The sequence below is a fragment of the Chiloscyllium plagiosum genome, unplaced genomic scaffold (genome assembly GCF_037043375.1).
Source record: "Chiloscyllium plagiosum isolate Xiang-an unplaced genomic scaffold, Cpla_swu_hap1 HiC_scaffold_10, whole genome shotgun sequence".
NCBI lineage: Eukaryota > Metazoa > Chordata > Chondrichthyes > Orectolobiformes > Hemiscylliidae > Chiloscyllium > Chiloscyllium plagiosum.
Window position 1 is genome coordinate 105164983 of NW_028270148.1, and position 21185 is coordinate 105186167.

The following is a 21185-nucleotide window of genomic DNA, read 5'->3' on the forward strand; positions in this document are numbered from 1 at the left end:
CTGAGGTGGGAATTGAACCCGGGACTCTGGTGCTGTGAGACAGCAGTGCTAACCACTGTGCCACTGTGCCGCCCATTCTGGAATGTTCTGGAATGTTACATGATTCACCCACATTGAAGCCCACTTCCAGTTACCTGAGAAAACTTCAATTTCACCAAACCCTAATGTTGAAAGTTTAACTGTTTTCCTCCCCATATTCCTTTATCTTTTTCATGGAATATCTGACTCTTCCCAAGTATGTGATCCTATTGGGTGTAAGTCACCTTCTGCTGCCTCATCCATTGGGTTTCCTGGTGAATGGGCTTGGACTGTGTCTGTTGGAGATCTTCCATTTATACGGTCCATCGATCTCAGCTACACTTAATACGGTTGTCATATTCAATGTTCTGCTTGCCCTCAGCCAAGATTGATTGATCGCCCAGCACCAGTCCCATTCCCCTCAATAGCTGGACCCCCTATGGGAGAACACAAATTGCAAATCCTAACAGTGAGGCTGCATTGCCAATGGCCATCAAGTAACGCATCACTAGAAGACTGGCCTATGTGTGGAGCCACAGGAGATCAGGGAAGTACTAAACAAGTATTTTGCATCAGTGTTTACTGTGGAGTAGGACATGGAAGATACAGAATGTGGGCCAATAGATTGTAACTTCTTGTAAAATGTCCATATTACAGAGGAGGAGGTGCTGGATATCTTAAAATGCATAAAAGTGGATAAATCTCCTGATCAGGTGCACCCTAGAACTCTGTGGGAAGCTAGGGAAGTGATTGCTGGGCTTCTTGCTGAGATATTTGTATGATCGATAGTTATAGGTGAGGTGCTGGACGTTGGCTAACTATGTTACTATTTAAGGAAGATGGTAAAGACAAGCCAGGAAACTATAGACTGGTGAACCTGACATCAGTGGTGGACAGGTTGTTGGAGGGAAGCCTGAGGGACAGGATTTACATGTATTTGGAAAGGCAAAGACTGATTATGGATAGTCATCGTGGCTTTCTGCATGGGAAATTATGTCTCACGCACTTGAGTTTTTTGAAGACGTAACAAAGAGGATTGATGAGGGCAGAGTGGTAGACACGATCTATATGGATGTCAGTAAGGCGTTTGACAAGGTTCCTCATGGTGGACTGGTTAACAAGGTTAGATCTCATGGAATACAAAGAGAACTAGCCATTTGGGTACAGAACTGACTCAAAGGTGGAAGACAGAGGGTGATGGTTGAGGGCTGTTCTTCAAACTGGAGGCCTGTGACCACTGGTGTGCCACAAGGATCAGTGCTGAGACCACTGCTTTTCGTCATGGGTCTCCTTCCTATTGGAAGGATGTTGTGAAACTTGAAAGAATTCAGAAAAGATTTACAAGAATGTTGCCAGGGTTGGAGGATCTGAGCTACAGGGAGAGGTTGAATAGGCTGGGGCTGTTTTCCCTGGAACGTTGGAGGCTGAGGGGTGACCTTATAGAGGTTAATAAAATCATGAGGGGCATGGATAGGATAAATACACAAGGTCTTTTCCCTGAGTTGGGGGAATCCAGAACTAGAGGGCATGGGTTTAGGGTGAGAGGGGAAAGATCTAGCATGGCCAACCCACCCAACCTGCACATTTTTGGACTGTGGGAGGAAACCCATGCAGACATGGGGAGAATGTGTAAATCCACACAGACAGTCTCTCAAGGGCTAAATTGAAATGGTGATATGAAGCAGCAATGCTAACCACTCAGCCACCATGCCACATTTAAGACTGCGCCATAAGCTACACAACAATCTTTTGTATGGTGACAGTTATGCCCTTATTGATATATTAGTATGCTATAAATGTTGCCTGGCAGCACTTTTACAGATTCTAACATTTTAGCTACAGAATGAAAATAAATGAAAGCAATTTAATAATTCACTCATGTCAAATGGATATCTTAAGTTTTGTCTATCTTAATCTCCAATGACAACAACTTGCCTTTATATTAACCTCAGAATTGTTAAATGGCCAAGGCACGTCACAGGTACAATTATCAAACAGGATTTGACACCAAGCCAGATAGTAGATATCATTTCGGAATAGAATTCGTTTTTGAGATCAATCAGTTTTAGACAGAGGTAGAAGAATCCAACCTGTGCCAAAAATGAATATGTATTAGCATTATACAAATGATGGTTTTGTGTAGCTGGTGTAAAATTATACACGGAAGATAACTAAAAACAGTTACACTGTTGATAAGCAGCTTGTCTCTAAAGGCTTCAGAAAGATAAAACAAAAAAACCTAACAGAGACATACAATGGAATAAGACAACACATGCTAAACACATTCAAATTTATGCGTAAACATTTCATTAGGAGTGCATTTCATTTTCATGTTCATTTGGAGAGCTAGTCAACTCCAATTGTTCCTTTGAAATATTGACAATGCATTGAAAATCATTTTTGTTCCTGTGGAATAAAAATATCATTCTGTCAGAACTAAAGTATGCACATCTACACTCTGAGTAATGGTCGAAGTCCATACTAATCAATTGACTGCCATTGAAACACAAATACCAATCATTTCCCTAGTTAGAACCTGCATCTTGTGGGGCAGAAATTAATTCCAGGTACACTTGTGTGAGAGACACCTGAAACCAGCATGGAATTAGACCTCAAGGTTTATCCAAGCGCTGGTCACTTCCACATACATTTTAGTTAATATAGATACTAGGAGTGTCTACTGGGAGGGAGGAAATGTGTGTGTGTGTCTGTATGTGTCCACATGTGTGTGTGTATGCGTTTGAGTGTGTGTGCGCTCGTGTGTGTGGCTGTGTGTATGTGTGCACGTGCGTGTATGTGTGCATGTGTTTGTGTGTGTGTGCGTGTGTGTGTACGTGCGTGTGTGTGCATGTGTTTGTGTGTGTGTGCATGAGAGTGTGTGCGTGTGTGTGAGTGTGTGCATGAGAATGTGTGCGTGTGTTTGTGTGTGTGCATGTGTGTGTGTGTGCATGTGTGTATGTGTGTGACATGTAAGACCCAGCTCCTTACAAAACACACAAACAGAGATTAGGAGTCGGCAATTCAACTGAGTTTGCTCTGACATTCAACGTGATCATGGTTGATTATCCATCTCAGTTCACTGTTCTCACTTCATACTCTTTGATACCTTTAGCCCTCAGAACTATTTGTAACTCCTTCGTGAAACTGCTTCTTTCAATGCCTTTCTGAGTTGGTTAAATTCAGCATGGAAAATAATAAATTTTGGTTCTTGCGTTGTAGTGGTCCCTACTTCTTGTCCAGGAGACCTTGGTTCAGATCCCACATGCTGCAGAGGTGTGTAATAACATCTCTGAACATGTTGATTGGACAGTATCTATTTTGATTCCCAGATAACCAACTAAATGCTCTCACAAGTGCATAATTAACAAGGACTGCAACTCATTCCTACCAAGTGCATTAGTGATGGCATTTTTTTCCTATTGCTTTTCTTTTCCCACTTCCTTAATTCAATCATGTCCTCTGTTGAGTCATAAAGTTAGAACAGTTGTGACTACCGATACCTTGTCTAAAGATTTGGTATTCTGAAGAAAAAGGATATACTTACCTTCAAACATTACACTGAAGATTGACGCTGTTGAGGTGAAAGTGTCCTGTACTTCCCATGGGGTTGCCTACCAGTTAGCTCATGCTAAAACTTGATGTTATAATCCAGACTGAGCACTGTAACCTGCAGTGATAGACATAAGCAATATTTTGTGGCAGTTTGGTCTGGCCCATAACACAACCAGTGCCAGTTGATTGAATAGAATCCATCTCTCCCTCAGGAGATGAGAAAAACAAGAGGCAATCTTGCAAGGCAGTCATAAAATTCTCAAAGCAGTTGCTTTACCCGAACAGTCGAAGCATCGTAAAGGATGCTCGAACCTCCAGACACGTCACCTACCCAGGTGATTAAGCAGTACCTGTCCTGTAGATGGCAGAGTTTGGCAATGGTGCTTTAGGCCATCCAAGAACCCATTAAGATAGAGTGGAAGCAAGTCACTCTCAAATCCAAAAAACATTCTTGGGAATTTTTCCAGGTTTTCTGAAGGATTCTGGTGAATCTACACTTGCCAGACAGTGTTTCAATGGGTAATAATCATGGGTGACAACACATTCTAGTATCTAACCTATTTTTTTATTTGCATAGGTTAGATACTCAATCCATTAATTTTTCCCACCCCAATTCACTTAAAATCACTTATCCAACTGGAAAATTTATTTCCTTTTTCATTTTGGTCACCTCTTGTCCACCTTGGTCAGTTACTCGATATTATTTCGCCAAAGCTGAGCACATTACATCAGTTACAGACAAACTGAGACTGTGCACTGTCAAATTTCATTGTTCCCCATTTGCCATTGTGCTATTGCAGTGATAAACTCAATAATCCCAATTGTGATCTCAATGCCTTGTGTTATGGACCAGACCAAACTCCCACAAAATATTGGTTATGTCTATGATTGCAAGTTTCAGCTTCTCCTATTGTTCTAATTTTAAAAAAAATCCAAGCTCAGTCTGGATTATAGCATTAAAAGTTAGCATAAGTCAACTGGTAGGGGGCAACTCCGTGGGAAGTAAGGGATGCTGTCTTGTGTTCTGATTTTAAAGGAATTGCATTCCAGATGCAATTCAATCAATTCAAACTACCAGATTTAAAGCAAAACACACTTTATTCATCCACTAGTTAAAACACTGCAAAAGAAAGAAGAAATTGGAATAACATAACTCGGGAATAATAGATAGAATAACTGTCACTAGTTAACTGAAACATCCCAGAAACACACTCTGGGTAAAAGGCACATTCAGAAAACAGATTGGCCTCACGTCCAACTCCTAAAGCACAGGAGGAAAAAAGAAAACATCAAGAGAAAATTCTGAGAGAGTGTAGCAGCTGGGAGAGCTCTACTGCAGCTTCCAACCCTGCTGAAACCCTCAGCAACAGCTGCCACTGAAAAACTAAAAAACGAAACTGAAAATTCTGATTCTATGGGAGATTGATGACACTCAGTCAAGCTACTTCTATTGTTCCAAATTTTAAAAAAATCCAAAGCCTCACAAGTTATTTACTGTAGTGGTTCTGGTAGATTGCTTGGTATCTCTGCCTTAAAACCTCTTTCTGGAAAAACCCAGCACCTCATAAAGCTATAGCATTGTCACACCCGCCATATTACTAGCTGGCTTTGGAATAAATGTTCATCACGTAATATTTTTTCTCTTTTGATATTTGCCTTCGAACCGGACAGAAACCTATAATGCTTTAAGTTTGACTTGTTGTTCTATGCTGTGTGTGTTAAGAAATGAAGGATACAGTATTGATTTCTTCTTAGCAGTGCTGGGGTTCCTGAAGGTTGTTGATCCATGCATTTTTCATGAGGGTTTACAGCCTTGCAGAAAGACCTGAGGTGAACAGTTCACTGCATTTGAAACAAAAGTCGAGGAGAAAAATAAACTGCTGTTGCCTGGCAATAAGACATCTGATGCCACAGGGAGACAGAACCATAGCACAGTCCACAAGTTTAGATAAAGTGTACGTTTGTTTCAGAGAGAAGCAGCAACAAATAAAGTTTCAATTTAACTCATGAGAATCTGACTGAATTATATGTGGCATCCATCATTGCAGATAGAGCTCGTGAGCACACAGGTGTTTTTTTTAAATATACAGAAAGGTTCCTTGATAAATGTACACTTCTAAAAAAAGATAATAGAGTTCAGCTGCTTGCTCAAGCAACTTATGACCTTGGCTTAGACTTGAATTTCCACTGCTGTTTTACTTTTATAACATACGACAGCATCTCTCACTTCCCACGGGGCTACCTACCAGTTGGCCCATGCTAAAACTTAATGCTATAATCCATACTGAGCACTGAAACCTGCAGTGATAGATTTTAACCAATTCAGTTTGTTTGTACTGCCTGCAGTAAGGTGCCTTTCCACAATAATAAGGATGCTTTGACGTCAATTCAACATTCCTGTAGATTGTCAAATACCATATTCAATGGTGGTTTGCAAATGTAGGCAGGCTAAGTTGGACAGCTCCTCAAAATGACTGCAAGCATCGTAATACACATCTAATCATATTTGCTCAATGCAGTCACCTCAAGACTACTCAAACCCTGTCCATCATCTACAAGGCACAAGTCAGGTGGATGATGGAATACTGCCTACTTATCTGAATGGGTGCAGTCTCATCAACACTCAAGTAGCTGGACACCATCCAGGACAAAGCAGCCTGCTTAATTGGCAATACATCCACAAACATCCACTGCTGATGCTCATTGGTAGTGGTGTGCACTATCTACAAGATGCACTGCGGAAATTCACCAAAGATCCTCAAAAAGCATCTTCCAAACCCAAAACGATTTCCATTTGGGGCGGCACGGTGGCTCAGTGGTTGCACTGCTGCCTCACAGCACCAAGGATCGAGGTTCAATTCCAGCCTCAGCTGACTGTTTGTGCGGAGTTTGCATATTCTCCCCATGTCCGCATAGGTTTGCTTGGTTTCCTCCCATAATCCGAAGATGTGCAGGCCAGGTGAATTGGCTGTGCTAAATTGCCCACAGTGTTCAGGGATGTGTAGGTTAGGTGCATTAGTCAGGGTAAATATAGAGAATAGGGTAGGGGAATGGGTCTGGGTGGGTTACTCTTCAGAGGGTCGGTGTGGACTTGTTGGGATGAAGGGCCGTTTCCACACTGTAGGGATTCTATGATCTAGAACAAGGGCAACGGATAAATCATAACACCACCATGTGCAATTTCCACCCCTAGCCGATTACCATCCTGACTTGTAAATATAGTATGTAGTATGTCAACTTTGTGTCTCAACTTCACTTCAATAATCTCTGTTTCTGAGCAGCTCTAACCATAACACTGCTCTGGAAGTCTCGACTGCACACATGGCCAATTATTCTATCGTGAGATTCATGGCACCTGTGCAGATTGCGTGACGATTACTGACACAATTCTGTCTCTTGGGCTCAACCAGGGGCAGCAGGAGCTCACTGGAGGGCAGCGGGTGTTCCTGCATGTCTCATATAGAGGGGTGGACACTGGCCATTTTAGGGACACCCATTAGTGAAGCCAGCGATGAGGCTGAAGCAATTAATAGCGATGACAATCGTCAAACCTTAATCCTTCGTCTCACATTTAAGTTGACAGTGGACTCTGTATTGTGTGTACAGCAGGCTAGTGATCTGTCCTCTAACACATCACTAGGATATGGTGCTGACCTCCACATTCCCAACCTGCTGGAAGACAGCATTTTCTCCCATATCCTGACATTCTGCCCTTGCCCAAATTGGCGGCTTCTCTGCCAGCCAGCCCAGATTGCTGCCATCCATGCCAGGATGGCAATTTGAGACCCAGAGCTGCATCCTTGCCGATTGGAAGTCAGCAGTTTTCCACCGGTCACATTGCCATCATTGGAGAGCCATCCATGGAGCACCGCGATAGGCAAACGTACAGGAACCAAGGAAATGCTCCAGGGTGGCTAGTTGTGTTTTCTACTCAAAATGGCATGATCTCATTTAAACATTTGGTTTGTAACATTGACGTTTGACGTTTGTCAGTGACAAACCGAAGATATGGTGCAGGATTGGTGGAGGTTGTGGAAATGTATTTGTAGGTTCCTGGCAGCACTTTCAGGAGTTATAAAGTCAGAGAGTCATAGAGCTGTACAGCACGGAAACAGACCCTTCAGTCCAACTCGTCCATGCCGACCTGATATCCTAAATTAATCTAGTCACATTTGCCAGCACTTGACCCATATCCCTCTATACACTTCCTATTCATATACCCACCCAGATGCCTTTTAAATGTTGCAATTGCACCAGTTTCTACCACTTCCTCTGGCAGCTCATTACATGCACTACCCTCTGGGTGAAAAAGTTGCCCCTTAGGTTCCTTTTAAATTTTTCCCCTCTCACCTTAAATCTATACCCTCTAGTTTTGGACTCTCCTACCATGGGGAAAAGATCTTGACTATCTCATCCTTTCCATGTCCTTCATGATTTTAAAAATAAGATCACCCCTCATCCTCTGGCACTCCAAAGAAAATAGCCCCAGCCTATTCAGCCTCTTCCTATAGCTCAAACCTTCTAACCCTGGCGACATCCTTATAAATATTTTCGGAACCCTTTCAAGATTCACAACATCCTTTCTCCATCAGGAAGACCAGGAATTAATGCAATATTCCAAAAGTGGCCTAACCAATGTTCTATACAGTTGCAATGTGACCTCCCAACTCCTATACTCAGTGCACTGACCAATAAGGATAAGTATACCAAATGTCTTCTACCTGAGATTCTTCAGAGTTCTTAAGACATCCAGGGAAGAGTCAAAGAGAGTTTGCATCCTCCCTTCCATTTCCTTTTTGTCACAAAGGACCATGAGGCTGAATGTGCACAAGCCATTGAACATAACAGGGAGGGTTAAAATAGTGGCTATGAATGCACATGGGAACCTAGACTTTCTAATGCATAGAGTATAGACATATGAAAGTTACACTGAGCCTTTTCAAAACACAGATTTGACCTCAACAACCTTATTGCATCCAATTCTGGCCACTAAATTTTAGAGTCATAGAGTGACAGAGATGTGCAGCACAGAAACAGATCCTTCTATCCAACTCAGCCAAGCCGACCAGATATCCTAAATTAATCTAGTCCCAATTGCCAGCACTTGGCCCATATTCCTCTAAACCCTTCCTATTCATGTACCCATCCAAATGTCTTTTAAATGCTGCAATTGTACCAGCCTCCATCACTTCCTCTGGCAGAGACTTTATGGATAGCTAAGACTGAGATGGATAGATCCTTGATCTGGACAGTAAAGGGCAGGAAAGTAGATGTGAGGAGTGTCAGATGAGCCATGATCCTTTGGAATAGTGAAGCAGGCTCGAGGGGCCGAATGGCCTACTCCTTTTCCTATTTCTCATGGTCAGATGGTTATGTTATAGAGGACAGTAAACTGTAAGATAATGCAAATATTTCCAGGGTCAGTCAAGTATAAGCCAGCTCCATTTAGAAGCTCATCACCATGGTGACCATGATAGTCACTGGCAAAACAGTCCTGTCGCTGCTCATTGTTTGTAGTTGCCGTCATTAAGCAGTGTCATTTCATGCACTGCACATTGCCAAGGTCCAGCTAAGGAAATTGGTCCCTGAACACCTTGAGTGGATATGACCTTTGGGAAAGAGCCTTTGCCTCTTCCTCCTCCCTCTTCCACAGCTCCTCCTGCTTTGTGTAACCTCTTTCTGCAAGTCGCTGTATACTCAAAGGAAAATTCTCAAATGAGGTCAGCAAAATGTTGGGTGTATTGCTACCTGAGACAACCACAGAGAGCAACAAACGAGATTGGTATCATCCAGAAGAAAATGGCCAGCAACTTACCTGTGTACGGTTAATTATCTTTTTAAATAGAGCTGGTTGATGGGAGGGAGAGGTGGTAGTGGGGTCCTTCTTGCTACTAAGTGCATGTTCAGATGAGTGAGGTTATGTGAAAGTACAGTCTCAAGCCTCCAGAAGGGCCAGGTTGGTCTTGAGCCTGTATTGCAGTCTCATAGACCTTGTCAGCTGCCTACCCGACACACCTCCAATAGGGGGGGCACTACAAGTGTATGTCAGCCTGAGCATTATGATATCAAGTACACTCCATTACACAAGCCTGCCAACTCTGGCTGCAATTCTGGAATATTACAAGCACATGTAGCATCCAAGAAATTGGTGCTAACAAATCCACTTTCTTACCTAAATCCTGAATAAATGTGGTGTTGCTCTCTCCATCTTGTGGGTTTCAATCCTCCAATTTGCTCAGTATTTAAAATATGTACAGAAGATAATAATCATAGAGGTGCAGATGAACTAGATTTAGTTTAATTTTAAATCTACAACATCATTCGTGAAATCTGCTCTGTGGTGTACATATGTTGATTCAGCGGAGTGCCTCATCACTGTTGCATACCATGATCAGCTTTCTGAAGGTGTTCATGTTAAAACAAGAGCTCATTTAGCACAAATAAATGATCCAATTTATATTCCGGAATAGAGTTGGATCATGACCTTTGTCTGTCTAATTTGGCTGCTGAGCACGCAATTGAATATCTAATGTTATGACTCATTCCTAAACTGCTTCTGTGTGAGGATTGGCATGGTCGTTAGAGCCAAAGCTGTTCTGAATTTCAGATGTTGCAAAAAAAAAGGAAGATGAACAACTTGCTTCATCAAGTGGTAAAGACTTACAATCTCATTTCCAGCAGCCTATCAGGGCCAAGAGAAGAAAGTCAAAGACTCACATCAACATTCTCAAACAGTATTGCCAATTACACTGTGGCAGTGGTTACATCTCTATTGTCTCAGAGGTTATATTTGAGAATGGAATTTTCATCCTTGTCCCAAATCATTTTACAGCCTCGCTCCTCCTGTGATCTCTTCCAACTGTCCAAGATCCTTGTGCCTGTTCATCTCCGGCCGTGATTTTATTTGTTCCACCCTGGATTCTGGAGTTCCTTGTCTGGAATCATAGAGTCATACCACACAGAAACAGCCCTTCGGTCCAACCAATCCATGCTGGACATAGTCCCAAACGAAACCCAAAAACAGGGTTCATAGAACATAGAACATAGAACATAGAAGAATACAGCGCAGTACAGGCCCTTGGGCCCTCGATGTTGCGCCGATCCAAGCCCACCTAAACTACACTAACCCACTATCCTCCATATACCTATCCAATGCCCTCTTAAATGCCCATAAAGAGGGAGAGTCCACCACTGTTACTGGCAGGGCATTCCATGAACTAACGACTCGCTGAGTGAAGAACCTACCCCTAACATCAGTCCTATATCTAACCCCCCTTAATTTAAAGCTATGCCCCCTTGTAATACCCGACTCAATACGCGGGAAAAGGTTCATACTGTCGACCCTATCTAACCCCCTAATCATCTTGTACACCTCAATCAAGTCACCCCTAAACCTTCTTTTCTCTAGTGAAAACAGCCCCAAGTGCCTCAGTCTTTCCTCATACGATTTTCCTTTCATACCAGGCAACATCCTGGTAAACCTCCTCTGCACCCGTTCCAATGCCTCCACATCCTTCCTATAGTATGGCGACCAAAACTGCACACAATATTCCAGATGCGGCCGTACCAGAGTCTTATACAACTGCATCATGACCTCAGGACTCCGGAACTCAATTCCTCTACCAATAAAAGCCAGTACGCCATATGCCTTCCTCACCGCACTATTTACCTGGGTGGCAACTTTCAGAGATCTGTGTACATGGACACCAAGATCCCTCTGCTCATCCACACTACCAAGTATCCGACCATTAGCCCAGTACCCCATCTTTTTGTTATTCTTCCCAAAGTGAATCACCTCGCACTTAGCTACATTGAATTCCATCTGCCACCTTTCTGCCCAGCTCTGCAGCTTCTCTATATCCTGCTGTAACCTGCCACATGCTTCCTCACTGTCAACAACTCCTCCGACTTTCGTGTCATCCGCAAACTTGCTCACCCAACCTTCTAACCCCTCTTCCAGGTCATTTATAAAAATGACAAACAGCAATGGTCCCAAAACAGATCCTTGCGGAACACCGCTAGTGACGGCACTCCATGAAGAAACTTTGCCATCAACTACTACCCCATATCTCTCCAAACCTTTCCTATTAATGTATTATCTAGATGTCTTTTAAACGTTGTCATTGTAACTAATATCCACCATTTGGAAGTTCATTCTACAAGCAAACCATCCTCGGTGTAAAAACTTTGCCTCACATCTTTCAAAACTCCCTCTTCTCTCACCTTAAGATTGTGCCCACTGTCTTGAAAATTCTCTATCCTAGGGAAAAGACCATTAACCCTGTCAACTACATCGCATTATTTTATAAACTTCAATAAGGTCACCCTTTGAACGCCTTACACTCTAGTGTAAAAAAAGTCCCAGCCTATCAGGCTTTTCTTTATAATGCAAACCTTCCATATTCGGCAACATCTTGCTAAATCTTTTCTGAACCCTCTCCAGCGTAATCATATCCTTCCCATAGTGGAGTGGCCAGAACTGGATACAGTGTTCCAGAAGAGGCTTCACCAATGTTCTACAAAACCTCAACATGACTTCCCCAAGTGTAAGCCAATGTTCCTCCCTTTTCTCCTTTAAGGCTCTCCCAAAAGCCTCACTCTTTGGCCACACTATTGGTCAGTTTCCTTAATATCTCTTCTTGGCTCAGTGTTGAGCGTTGTTTGATAATACTTCCATGAGTTCCTCGGATTGTGCTGCTATGTTAAAGGCATGTTGCTGTTGCTACTGTTGCTTTGGGTTCAAGTCCCATCCTCTAGCTTTCTGAACCTTGTTCAGCTTGGCATTCCTGTGGACTACTAAAGAACAGCCACAATGTCTTTCGTAGAATATAGAACATGGAACATTACAGTGCAGTACAGGCCCTTCGGTCCTCAATGTTGCGTCAACCTGTGAAACTAATCTGAAGCCCACTAATCTACACTATTCCATTCTCATCCATATGTCTATCCAATGACTATTTAAATGCTCTTGGGGAGATCCAAGATGGCGGCGTCCTGTTAGGATCGTGTTTGCTGGGCTCCGCACTGCAACACCAACCTGACAGAGCCAGGATCCATCCCAAACACTTTACTGTGCGTAAAAACACAGTAAAGCAGGTAGAAACCAGAAAGAAAATGACTCACCCTTGTCCTTGCAGCTGGAGAATGCCGAAGAAGGCAGAAAGCTCACCTGGGGCACAGGCCACAGCCCAGCCCACTGAAGCAGCAGGTTTGCTTACTCACCAGGCCCTGGTTGAGAAGCTGGCCAAATATTGCGGGGTCCTGGGGAGGCAGATCCAGGAAAAAATCGAGGAGAAGCTGACTCCTATATCTGCTATGCTGCAAGATGTGGGGAAAAAGGAACGATGAGCTCAAGCGCCGGGCTGCAGGGGGAGAGGCAGACGCTGACTCCTCCAAGGGCCAGATTAAAGCACAGGTCCGTGGTCTGTTGGATCAGGTAGATGATCTCAAAAACCGATCTAGAAGAAAGAACCTGCGTATTATTGGCATACCGGAGAGGACAGAGGGTGAGCGTCTGGTGGAGTTCTTCAAGAAGTGGTTCCTGGAGTTCCTTGGTTTGGGGTTGAGAAGGGAAGGATAACAATTGAAAAGGCCACCAGATCACGCCACGAAAACCAGGTGGGGATCAGCGCCAATGCCCTGCCCTGGTGAGGGTTCATCATTATAAAGACAAGTGGAGGGTCATGGAAGCCTCGAGAGCCCAGGGGAGGGATTCGAGTGCATTAGTATGTAGCGGCTCCAGGGTCATATTTGTTCAAGACTTCTCGGTGGCAGTGATCCAGAAAAGGAAGTCCTACGATGGCATCAAGAGGAGATTGATTCAGCTTGGGATCCAGTATTCTTTATGATAACCAGTGGTGCTTCGGATCAATCATTTTTGGATCCATTCATTTGTTTGACTCGTCAGAGAAAGCGAAGAACTTTGTGGACACATTGACTTCAGTCGAACGGCCAAATAGATGTAGAGGGCAGAACTGTTTGGGTTTGCTTTTCTTTAAAAAGGACTTGATGGAGTCTCCTTTCTGATAATAAGTTGCATGAAATGATGTGGGTTGGATAGAGTATCTGTCTTTAATCTCTAAATTATGTTAAGGGATGGGTAACATATTTATTTTTAGTCTATTTGTCTCTAGTACTAACCTTGCTTTTGGGGGTATTTCTTTTTTCTCTACCGGGTGGTCGGTGAATGTTGCGTGACCCTAGCTGGTAGGAGTTGAGAGGGCGTTTGGGATGGTTAGTAGGGTTGTAGGATGTGTAGGCACTCCGTTTGAATGGGGGGGTAAATGCCTCCAATCAGTGCCTTTGGCGATTGTTTGTTCCCCTGTTTTTGCTGTGCATAGTTTTTGTAAGTTCTGTAGATTTGTTGGCTGTTGTTATTTTAGTCTGTGTAGTTTTTGGGATTTGTGGTTTCTTTTGCATTAAATCTCAGTGGTCTGTAGTTCGGGTTCTTCCTCTCTGGAGTCTAGATGGTGCTGTGGAAGGTTATGGCTCAGGATGTGTTGAAGTGGTGCGCCTGAAATATTAAGGGGAGTCACTCACCTGTCAAGAGGAAGAAGGTACTTTCCAGCCTTGAAATGGAGAGGGTGGATGTTGCCTTATTACAAGAAGCACACCTGGATGATGCAGAGCATTTGAAGCTGCAACAGAAAGGGTATGACCGGGTTTATTTCTCATTTTTCAATACGAGGAGTAGAAAGAATCTCCCATTTAAGTTGTTAGAGTCTATTAAAGACACACATGGGAGATTTGTAATCATTAAAGCTTTGGTACATAGGGAAGAATATGAGGTCTTAAATGTTTACTATCCACTGGTCCACCCCCTTAAATTCTTGACAGACAAACATTCTAGACTAGTTAACCTTGCATCTTAACATATAATTGTAGGAGAGGATTTCAATTGTCTCGTAGACCCTACAGTAGACAGATTGCCCAAAGGCCGGCTCATTTCTGCTCTGCAATCTAAACAATTAAGGGATCTGTGTGCTGAATTGGGGTTGGTAGATGTTTGGAGGCATCTTCGCCCTGCTGGCAGGGACTTCATGTTCTTCTCGAACCCACATAAAGGCCATACAAGGATTGATCTCTTTCTGACCTCCACAGCATATCTGGGCTCGGTGGTGTCATGTACAATTGGCAATATCACTATTTCCGATCACGCCCCAGTGTATTCAACAGTGAACAGTAAGGATACTGTGGTAGGCTCGAGGCACTAGCAACTGGACCCCTTCATCCTTAAGGATATCAAGTTTATTGAATTGCTTTCTACTCAGTTCAGGGCTTTTTAGATATTAATTCAGACTTGGCCAGTAGCCCATCCATCCTTTGGAAAATAGCAAAAGCCTATGCGGAGGGTTGGTTATTTTCTATTCAGCCAGTAAGAAGCGATGGACGGGTGACAAGCAACGCTTGCTCGAGGTGCATCTGAAAATAGCTGAAAAGGCATATTTTGACAGGCTCTCACTGGTTAAACTGCAGAGGATCACGGCACTTCAGTCTACACTGAACTCCATGCTCACATGGACAGCCAAAAGGAAGCTTACATTTGCAAGTCAAAGGCTGTTTGAGCATGGGGATAAGCCAAGCAGGAAAAAGAGTGCCTCCCCCCCCCTCCCCAGGCCATTACCTTGATCAGAGAGGCCACTGGAAATTTGACCTACGATTCTAAAAGGATTCATGCAGCATTCTGGAAATTTTACTCTGAATTTTATCAACCTGAAAACTATGAGAGTGGGCAGGTTAGGATAGAGTCTTTTTTTAAGAATTTGGACCTTCCAAGAGTGACCCCTGAACAAGAGTCTCTCCTCAATGCACCATTGCCAAAGCAAGAGGAGCAGGAGGCTGTGAGGCAGCTCCAGAATGGGAAGGCGCCAGGTCCTGATGGGCTCCCTACTGAGTTCTGTAAGGAATTTATAAGTAGGTTGTCAGGGCTGATGCTTGGTATGTTTACTGACTCTCACAGTTGTGGCCTCCTCCCACCCTCTCTAAGAGAAGTGAACATCTCTCTCATTCTTAAAAAAAAGGAAGGCCCCAGAGAATTGTGCTTCCAATAGACCCATTTCACTCCTGAGTGTCGACTTCAAAATTCTATCCAAGACTCTGGCATTAAAGCAAGAAACTGTATTGCCCTCCATCATTAAGGGGGACCAGACGGGGTTCATAAAAAGTCGCAGATCGGCGGATAATTTCAGGAGCTGACTTAACATAATCCAAGTAAGTCAACAACGATTGGTAATCTCCTAAGATGCGGAAAAGGCATTTGACAGAGTCGAGTGGCCATATCTCTTTCATACTTTGAAGCGGTTTGGCCTGGGAGAGACCTTTATCAGGTGGGTGAAGCTTTTGTACAGTGATCCTCTTGCTGTGGTCCTCACCAATGGTATACAGTCAAGCAATTTTAATATTTGTAGGGGCAGTTGACAGGGCTGTCCCTTGTCACCATTGCTTTTCACATTGGTGATCGAACCGCTGGTGGAGGCAACACATAGGGATAACTCCAGAAGTGGGGACAAAGTCGCATAAGATCGCACTGCATGCAGATGGTGTTCTTGTCTTCTTATCAAACCCACAGTCTCAGTGCCATATCTGACACAATGCATCAATCTGTCTGGTGGCTTTTTGGGTTATAAGAGCAATTTTGCGAAGTCAGAGGCCATGTCCCTGGGTGGTCTCCCGAGAGTGCCTGATCCTGAGGGCGGATCTCGGTTCCCCTTTAGATGATTGCAGGAGGGATTTCTCTACTCAGGTATATTTATTGCTCCCATTTTTGATTGGCTATTTGAAGCCAATTTTGCCCACTTATTCGACAGAATCAAGCAGGATTTTCATTGATGGGAGGTGCTTCTGATATCTTGGTTAGGTTGGATAGCCCTCATTAAAATGAACATTCTGCCCCGCCTGTTGTATCCTATGCAAATGCTTCCTCTGCTTTTTACTAAGCAGATATTTAAAAACTGAATAGCTGGTTTAGTTCTTTTATCTGGTATTGCAAGCAGCCCCTAATTAAATTGACTAAATTGTATTTACCTTATCGACTGGGAGGAGTGGACCTCCCTGATATCAAAAACTATCAGTTAAGCTCATTGCTATTTTACGTGACTGATTGGGCCCAGGGGACCCTCACTCACTTTGGTTGGACATCGAAGTATCTCAGGTAAGCTGCCCCCTTATTAGTGTGTTGTTCTTAGAAAAAATGGGAACAGTTAAGGAATATTGTCATAGCCCAATAGTCATCAATACTGACAATGCGTGGAGGGCAATGCATCAGGGTGAGAGCAGTATTGCCAAAACATCATCTTTGACACCCATTGTTGGTATGCTGGGCTTTCAGCCAGGGATAACGGACTCTGGGTTTAAGCTATGTACAGCTAGGGGCAAATCTTGCCTGTGTGATTTATTCGAAGGGGACATACTGATGTCCCTTGACCAGTTGGCTCGGAAATATGAATTGCCAGTAGGGACCTCTTTCATTTCTTTCAAATTAGAAACTTCATACAAAAAGAGACCGCACTTCTAACTGATCCTTATAGGCCCGACATGGAGACGAGGGTGTTGATACTGAGGGTACATTATCTGTTGACAATGCTTATCATCTATTGGGAGATGATCCCTCAAACGAGACCAAATGGCTCTGTAAGGTATGGGAGGGGGAGCTGGACATTGAGATCTCTTCTGAAATATGGGAGGATATCTGGGAAAATACAAGAAGGATCTCGATTTGCAACAGGATCCATGCCTTCCAATTGAAGATTCTCCACAGGGTCCCTCTGGTCCCAGACTGCCTTGCTAAATTTAAAGTGTGAGAATATCCAAAGTGTCCTAAATGTAAAGTGAGCGTGGGCATGATTCCTCACTGTCTTTGGTCCTGCCACAGACTATGGGCATACAGGAGCGCTGTGGTAGGCGAAATAGAATAGGCTTTGGGGACGGAGGTGGAGATGAACCCAGTACCTCTTCTTCTTGGCTTTGTTAATTCACTTTCATTAGATGCACACAAAAGAAGGCTTTTCAGTATCCTCACTTTTTGTGCCAGAAAGAACATTCTATTAGGGTGGGTGTCGGACAATCTCCTGGGGCTGGCAGGCTGGCGTAAGCTAGTCATGGAGCACATCCCCTTGGACTTTCTTACGAGTATGGTGCACCATAAAACTGAGAACTTCTATAATTCGTGGCGGACCTCTTTGGACTACCTGGGTACAGATTTGTCCACCATACTAATTAGAGCTTTTATATAGCCATGGCAATTCTATGTAGTGAATCTAGTATCCAGAGAGGAGGAACTACAAACATATGAATATGTGCAAACATATGCGCTCGATGATCAAGGACTATTGCTTTGTTTTGCTGAGCTGTGTTATGGTTATTATTATTATTACTGTTAAGACTTTTCTTTTTTAGCTTAGTTATTAGTTTATATTTATTTAAGTAGCAGGCTTTTTAAAATATTAGAATGAATTGTTTGACTTTTGTTATATTCAAAAGAAAAAAATTCCTTTTTTTTAATAAAAATATATTTTTAAAAAATGCCCTTAACGTTGGCGAGTCTACTACTGTTGCAGAGTTTGTGTTTCCATTGAATTAAGGGCACCTCTGCCATCTCAGGAAATTGTAAAAAATCCAATAGTACTATTTTGAAGAAATACTGTTTTCCCATGAGTGCAGGTCAATATTTATCCTTCTATCTATATCAGGACAACAGATTATCGTTATTGCTCTTTGTGGGAAATGAGATGTGCAAACTAATAGACCCATGGCCCAAAGGGATTCCATTTCAAAAGCATGTTATTAATTGGAAAGCGCTTAGGACCCTCATGAGGGCATGAAAGGTACTACATAAATGAAAGTGTTTTTTCCTGTCTTTTGTCATGCAATGAGACATTACGGTGGTCAATGTGTTAACATAGGAAAGCCCGCCCACTGGGAGGGTGTATCTGAAAATGTCATGAGTAATATCATCGAATTTCTGACACTCAGCTCTGCCATTTCTAGCTTTCTCAATCCGTTGTCACAAATTTTTACTTTTATTATGCTTGATTATAAGTAGAAGAATCACGATTTGGTTGCCATTTAGCAGAATTTTGCACATAATTTACATGAAAGTGACATGAAAACCAAAGATAACAGAATCTAAATGATAAAAGGAATCTTTGTGGTGTCTGGACTATTAACTACAAATGACTTAGATTTGATAATAATTAAATGTCCTGAGCTCTCAAGCCAGTCCTTTCTTTGATATCAAATATCATGCAATGATTCCATCCAAGGTACCCTGACTTGCTGAGAGTGCTTCTGACTCTATTAGACTGTGTATATATGAGCTTTCTCTTTTCTCATTATTCTGACCCCAATGCAGAACTCAGCGAGAGTGACAAAACCTCAGGGGCTGATTAACACTCAACTGAATGGTGATGCAGCAGGTCAGATGAGATTTCACACTGAAGCACTTTTCACTGCATCGCAATTGTACTGCTGCCAACAGTGCTGTGCTCCCTTCCTCCAGACATCAAGACAGCTTCCATAAAAATGCCACCTGGTATTTAACGCTAGATCAAGCTATCAATTTGTACAGTCATGTATAAACTCACAATGTGCTTCTGGGCTGAGTGCTATTAATCATTCTATTAAACAACAATTATCAGAGGCTAACAAAAAAAGATAATAATTCCCCCATGCAGAAAAAAACAACAATTTACATTCATAGCTTTTATCATGGTGCATGCTCAGGGTTGCAATCCTCCACTGACTCTCATTAGTGTATGCAAATCCTTTGCTCGCAAGGACTGCTAAAGTCAAATTGTATTGCTAACATAAAAATCCACCCGCTTTTCAGATTCATTAGACAACCCTTCAGAAAATTCAGCTTAGATGGGCAGGTCATGTCTTTTTGTATGGATAAGTGTAGAAAGCCCAAGCATATTTTTTAAGAGGAGCTGTCTCAAGGCAGGTAGATTAGATTAGATTCTCTACAGGCCCTTCAGCCCAACAAGTCCACATGGACCTTCCATAGAGTAATCCACCCAGAACCATTCCCCTACCGTATATTTACCCCTGACTAGAGCACCTAACACTATGGGCAATTTAGCATGGCCAATCCACCTGACCTGCACATCTTTGGAAACCAGAGCACCCGGACGAAACCCACACAGACACGGGGAAATTATGCAAACTCCTCACAGATGGTTGCCTGAGCCCAGATTCGAACCCTGGTCCCTGGTGCTGTGAGGCAGCAGTGCTAACCATGGAGCCATTCTGCCGCCCATCAAGATGCTCAATACAAACAATAAAAAAAACCCCACCCCAACACACACAAACGAAGCTGCATCAGGACACTATTCAAAAGGGCCACAACACACTGCAGTACACCAGGACTGCAAAAAGAAGAAGAGGAACACCTATACAAGGTATTCTCCAAAAACGGATACCCACGCAACTTCATCAGCAGATTCCTAAGAGAAAGACCATGGAACGAGGACATACCACAACCAAAGGACTAGCCACACTACCATACATCAGGAGCATCTCGGAACTGACTGCCAGACTGCTGCGACCCCTAGGACTCATAATGGCACATAAACCAACAGCCACGCTCAGACAACAACTCACCAGAACGAAGGACCCGATACCCAACATGAGCAAGACGAATGTAGTGTACAAAATACCATGCAAGGACTGCACTAAACACTATATAGGACAAACAGGAAGACAGCTAACAATCCGCATACATGAACATCAACTAGCCACGAAACGACACGACCAGCTATCCTTAGTAGCCACACACGCAGACAACAAGCAACATGAATTCGACTGGGACAACACTACTATCATAGGGCAAGCCAGACAGAGAACAGCCAGGGAATTCCTAGAGGCATGGCATTCATCCACAAACTCCATCAACAAACACATTGACCTGGACCCAATATACCAACCACTACAGCGGACAGCTGAAACTGACAACCGGAAGCGGCAGGGACAGACCACTATAAACACCGGAGGAAACATCAAAGAAGTGCTTCACAGGAGGCTCCCAAGCACTGATGATGTCGCCTAGCCAGGGGACGAAACGTTTGCAACAAAAACTTCCAGCTCGGCGAACAGAACCACAGCAACGAGCATCCGAGCTACAAATCTTCGCACAAACTTTGCACAAACTTACGAGTGAGGGGTACATGGCCTTAAGAAAACAGGAGAACAGGAGCAATTAATTTAGGCAGGGAGTGGCAGATGGAATTAGACTCCAGGATATATTCAAAGATAATCTGTCAAAAGCACATTTTTGTCTTGAACATCAGAGAAGCTCAAGAGGGCAAGGAGAAAAGGAATTAAGGAGGTTGGGTCGTTGTAACGATTCTGTAATGAGTTACAGACTGCAGTGGGACTGATCCACCACTTCTAAAATGTCAGCTTGAGGCTGACAGTTTTTTGAATATACAATAAGAATCAAATTGTAGATTATCCAGCCAAAGATCAGCAAAGTAGCGAGATATTAGCAGATTAAGGATGTAATGCAGGCAGAGCTATAAGCAGGATAAGCTTCTCCTTTCCACCGCTGTCCCTTTCTGACCCCTGGCTCTGCAACCCAAGGACCTGCTCCCGTCCTCATTAGCTGATTCTGCAATCCC

The 21185-nt window shown here is 43.2% G+C and overlaps 1 protein-coding gene across 11 annotated transcripts in view; it reads left to right on the forward strand.

The window, feature by feature from the left end:
• Nucleotides 1-21185, forward strand: part of LOC148149046 (uncharacterized) — a 186457-nt gene that overhangs the window by 68641 nt on the left and 96631 nt on the right. For 3 of the 11 annotated variants that reach the window (XR_015758531.1, XM_087991629.1, XM_087991628.1), the window contains one exon: nucleotides 18920-18983. The exons of 7 other annotated variants lie outside the window; for them this stretch is intronic. Coding sequence is in view for 2 of the 4 variants with exons in the window: in XM_087991629.1 (XP_087847755.1) it covers nucleotides 18969-18983 (15 nt within the window). In the remaining 2 variants the exon portion in view is untranslated. Of the gene's footprint in view, nucleotides 1-18919; nucleotides 19100-21185 lie in introns of those variants that run through there. One more of the 11 variants, XR_015758530.1, reaches the window with a different exon arrangement.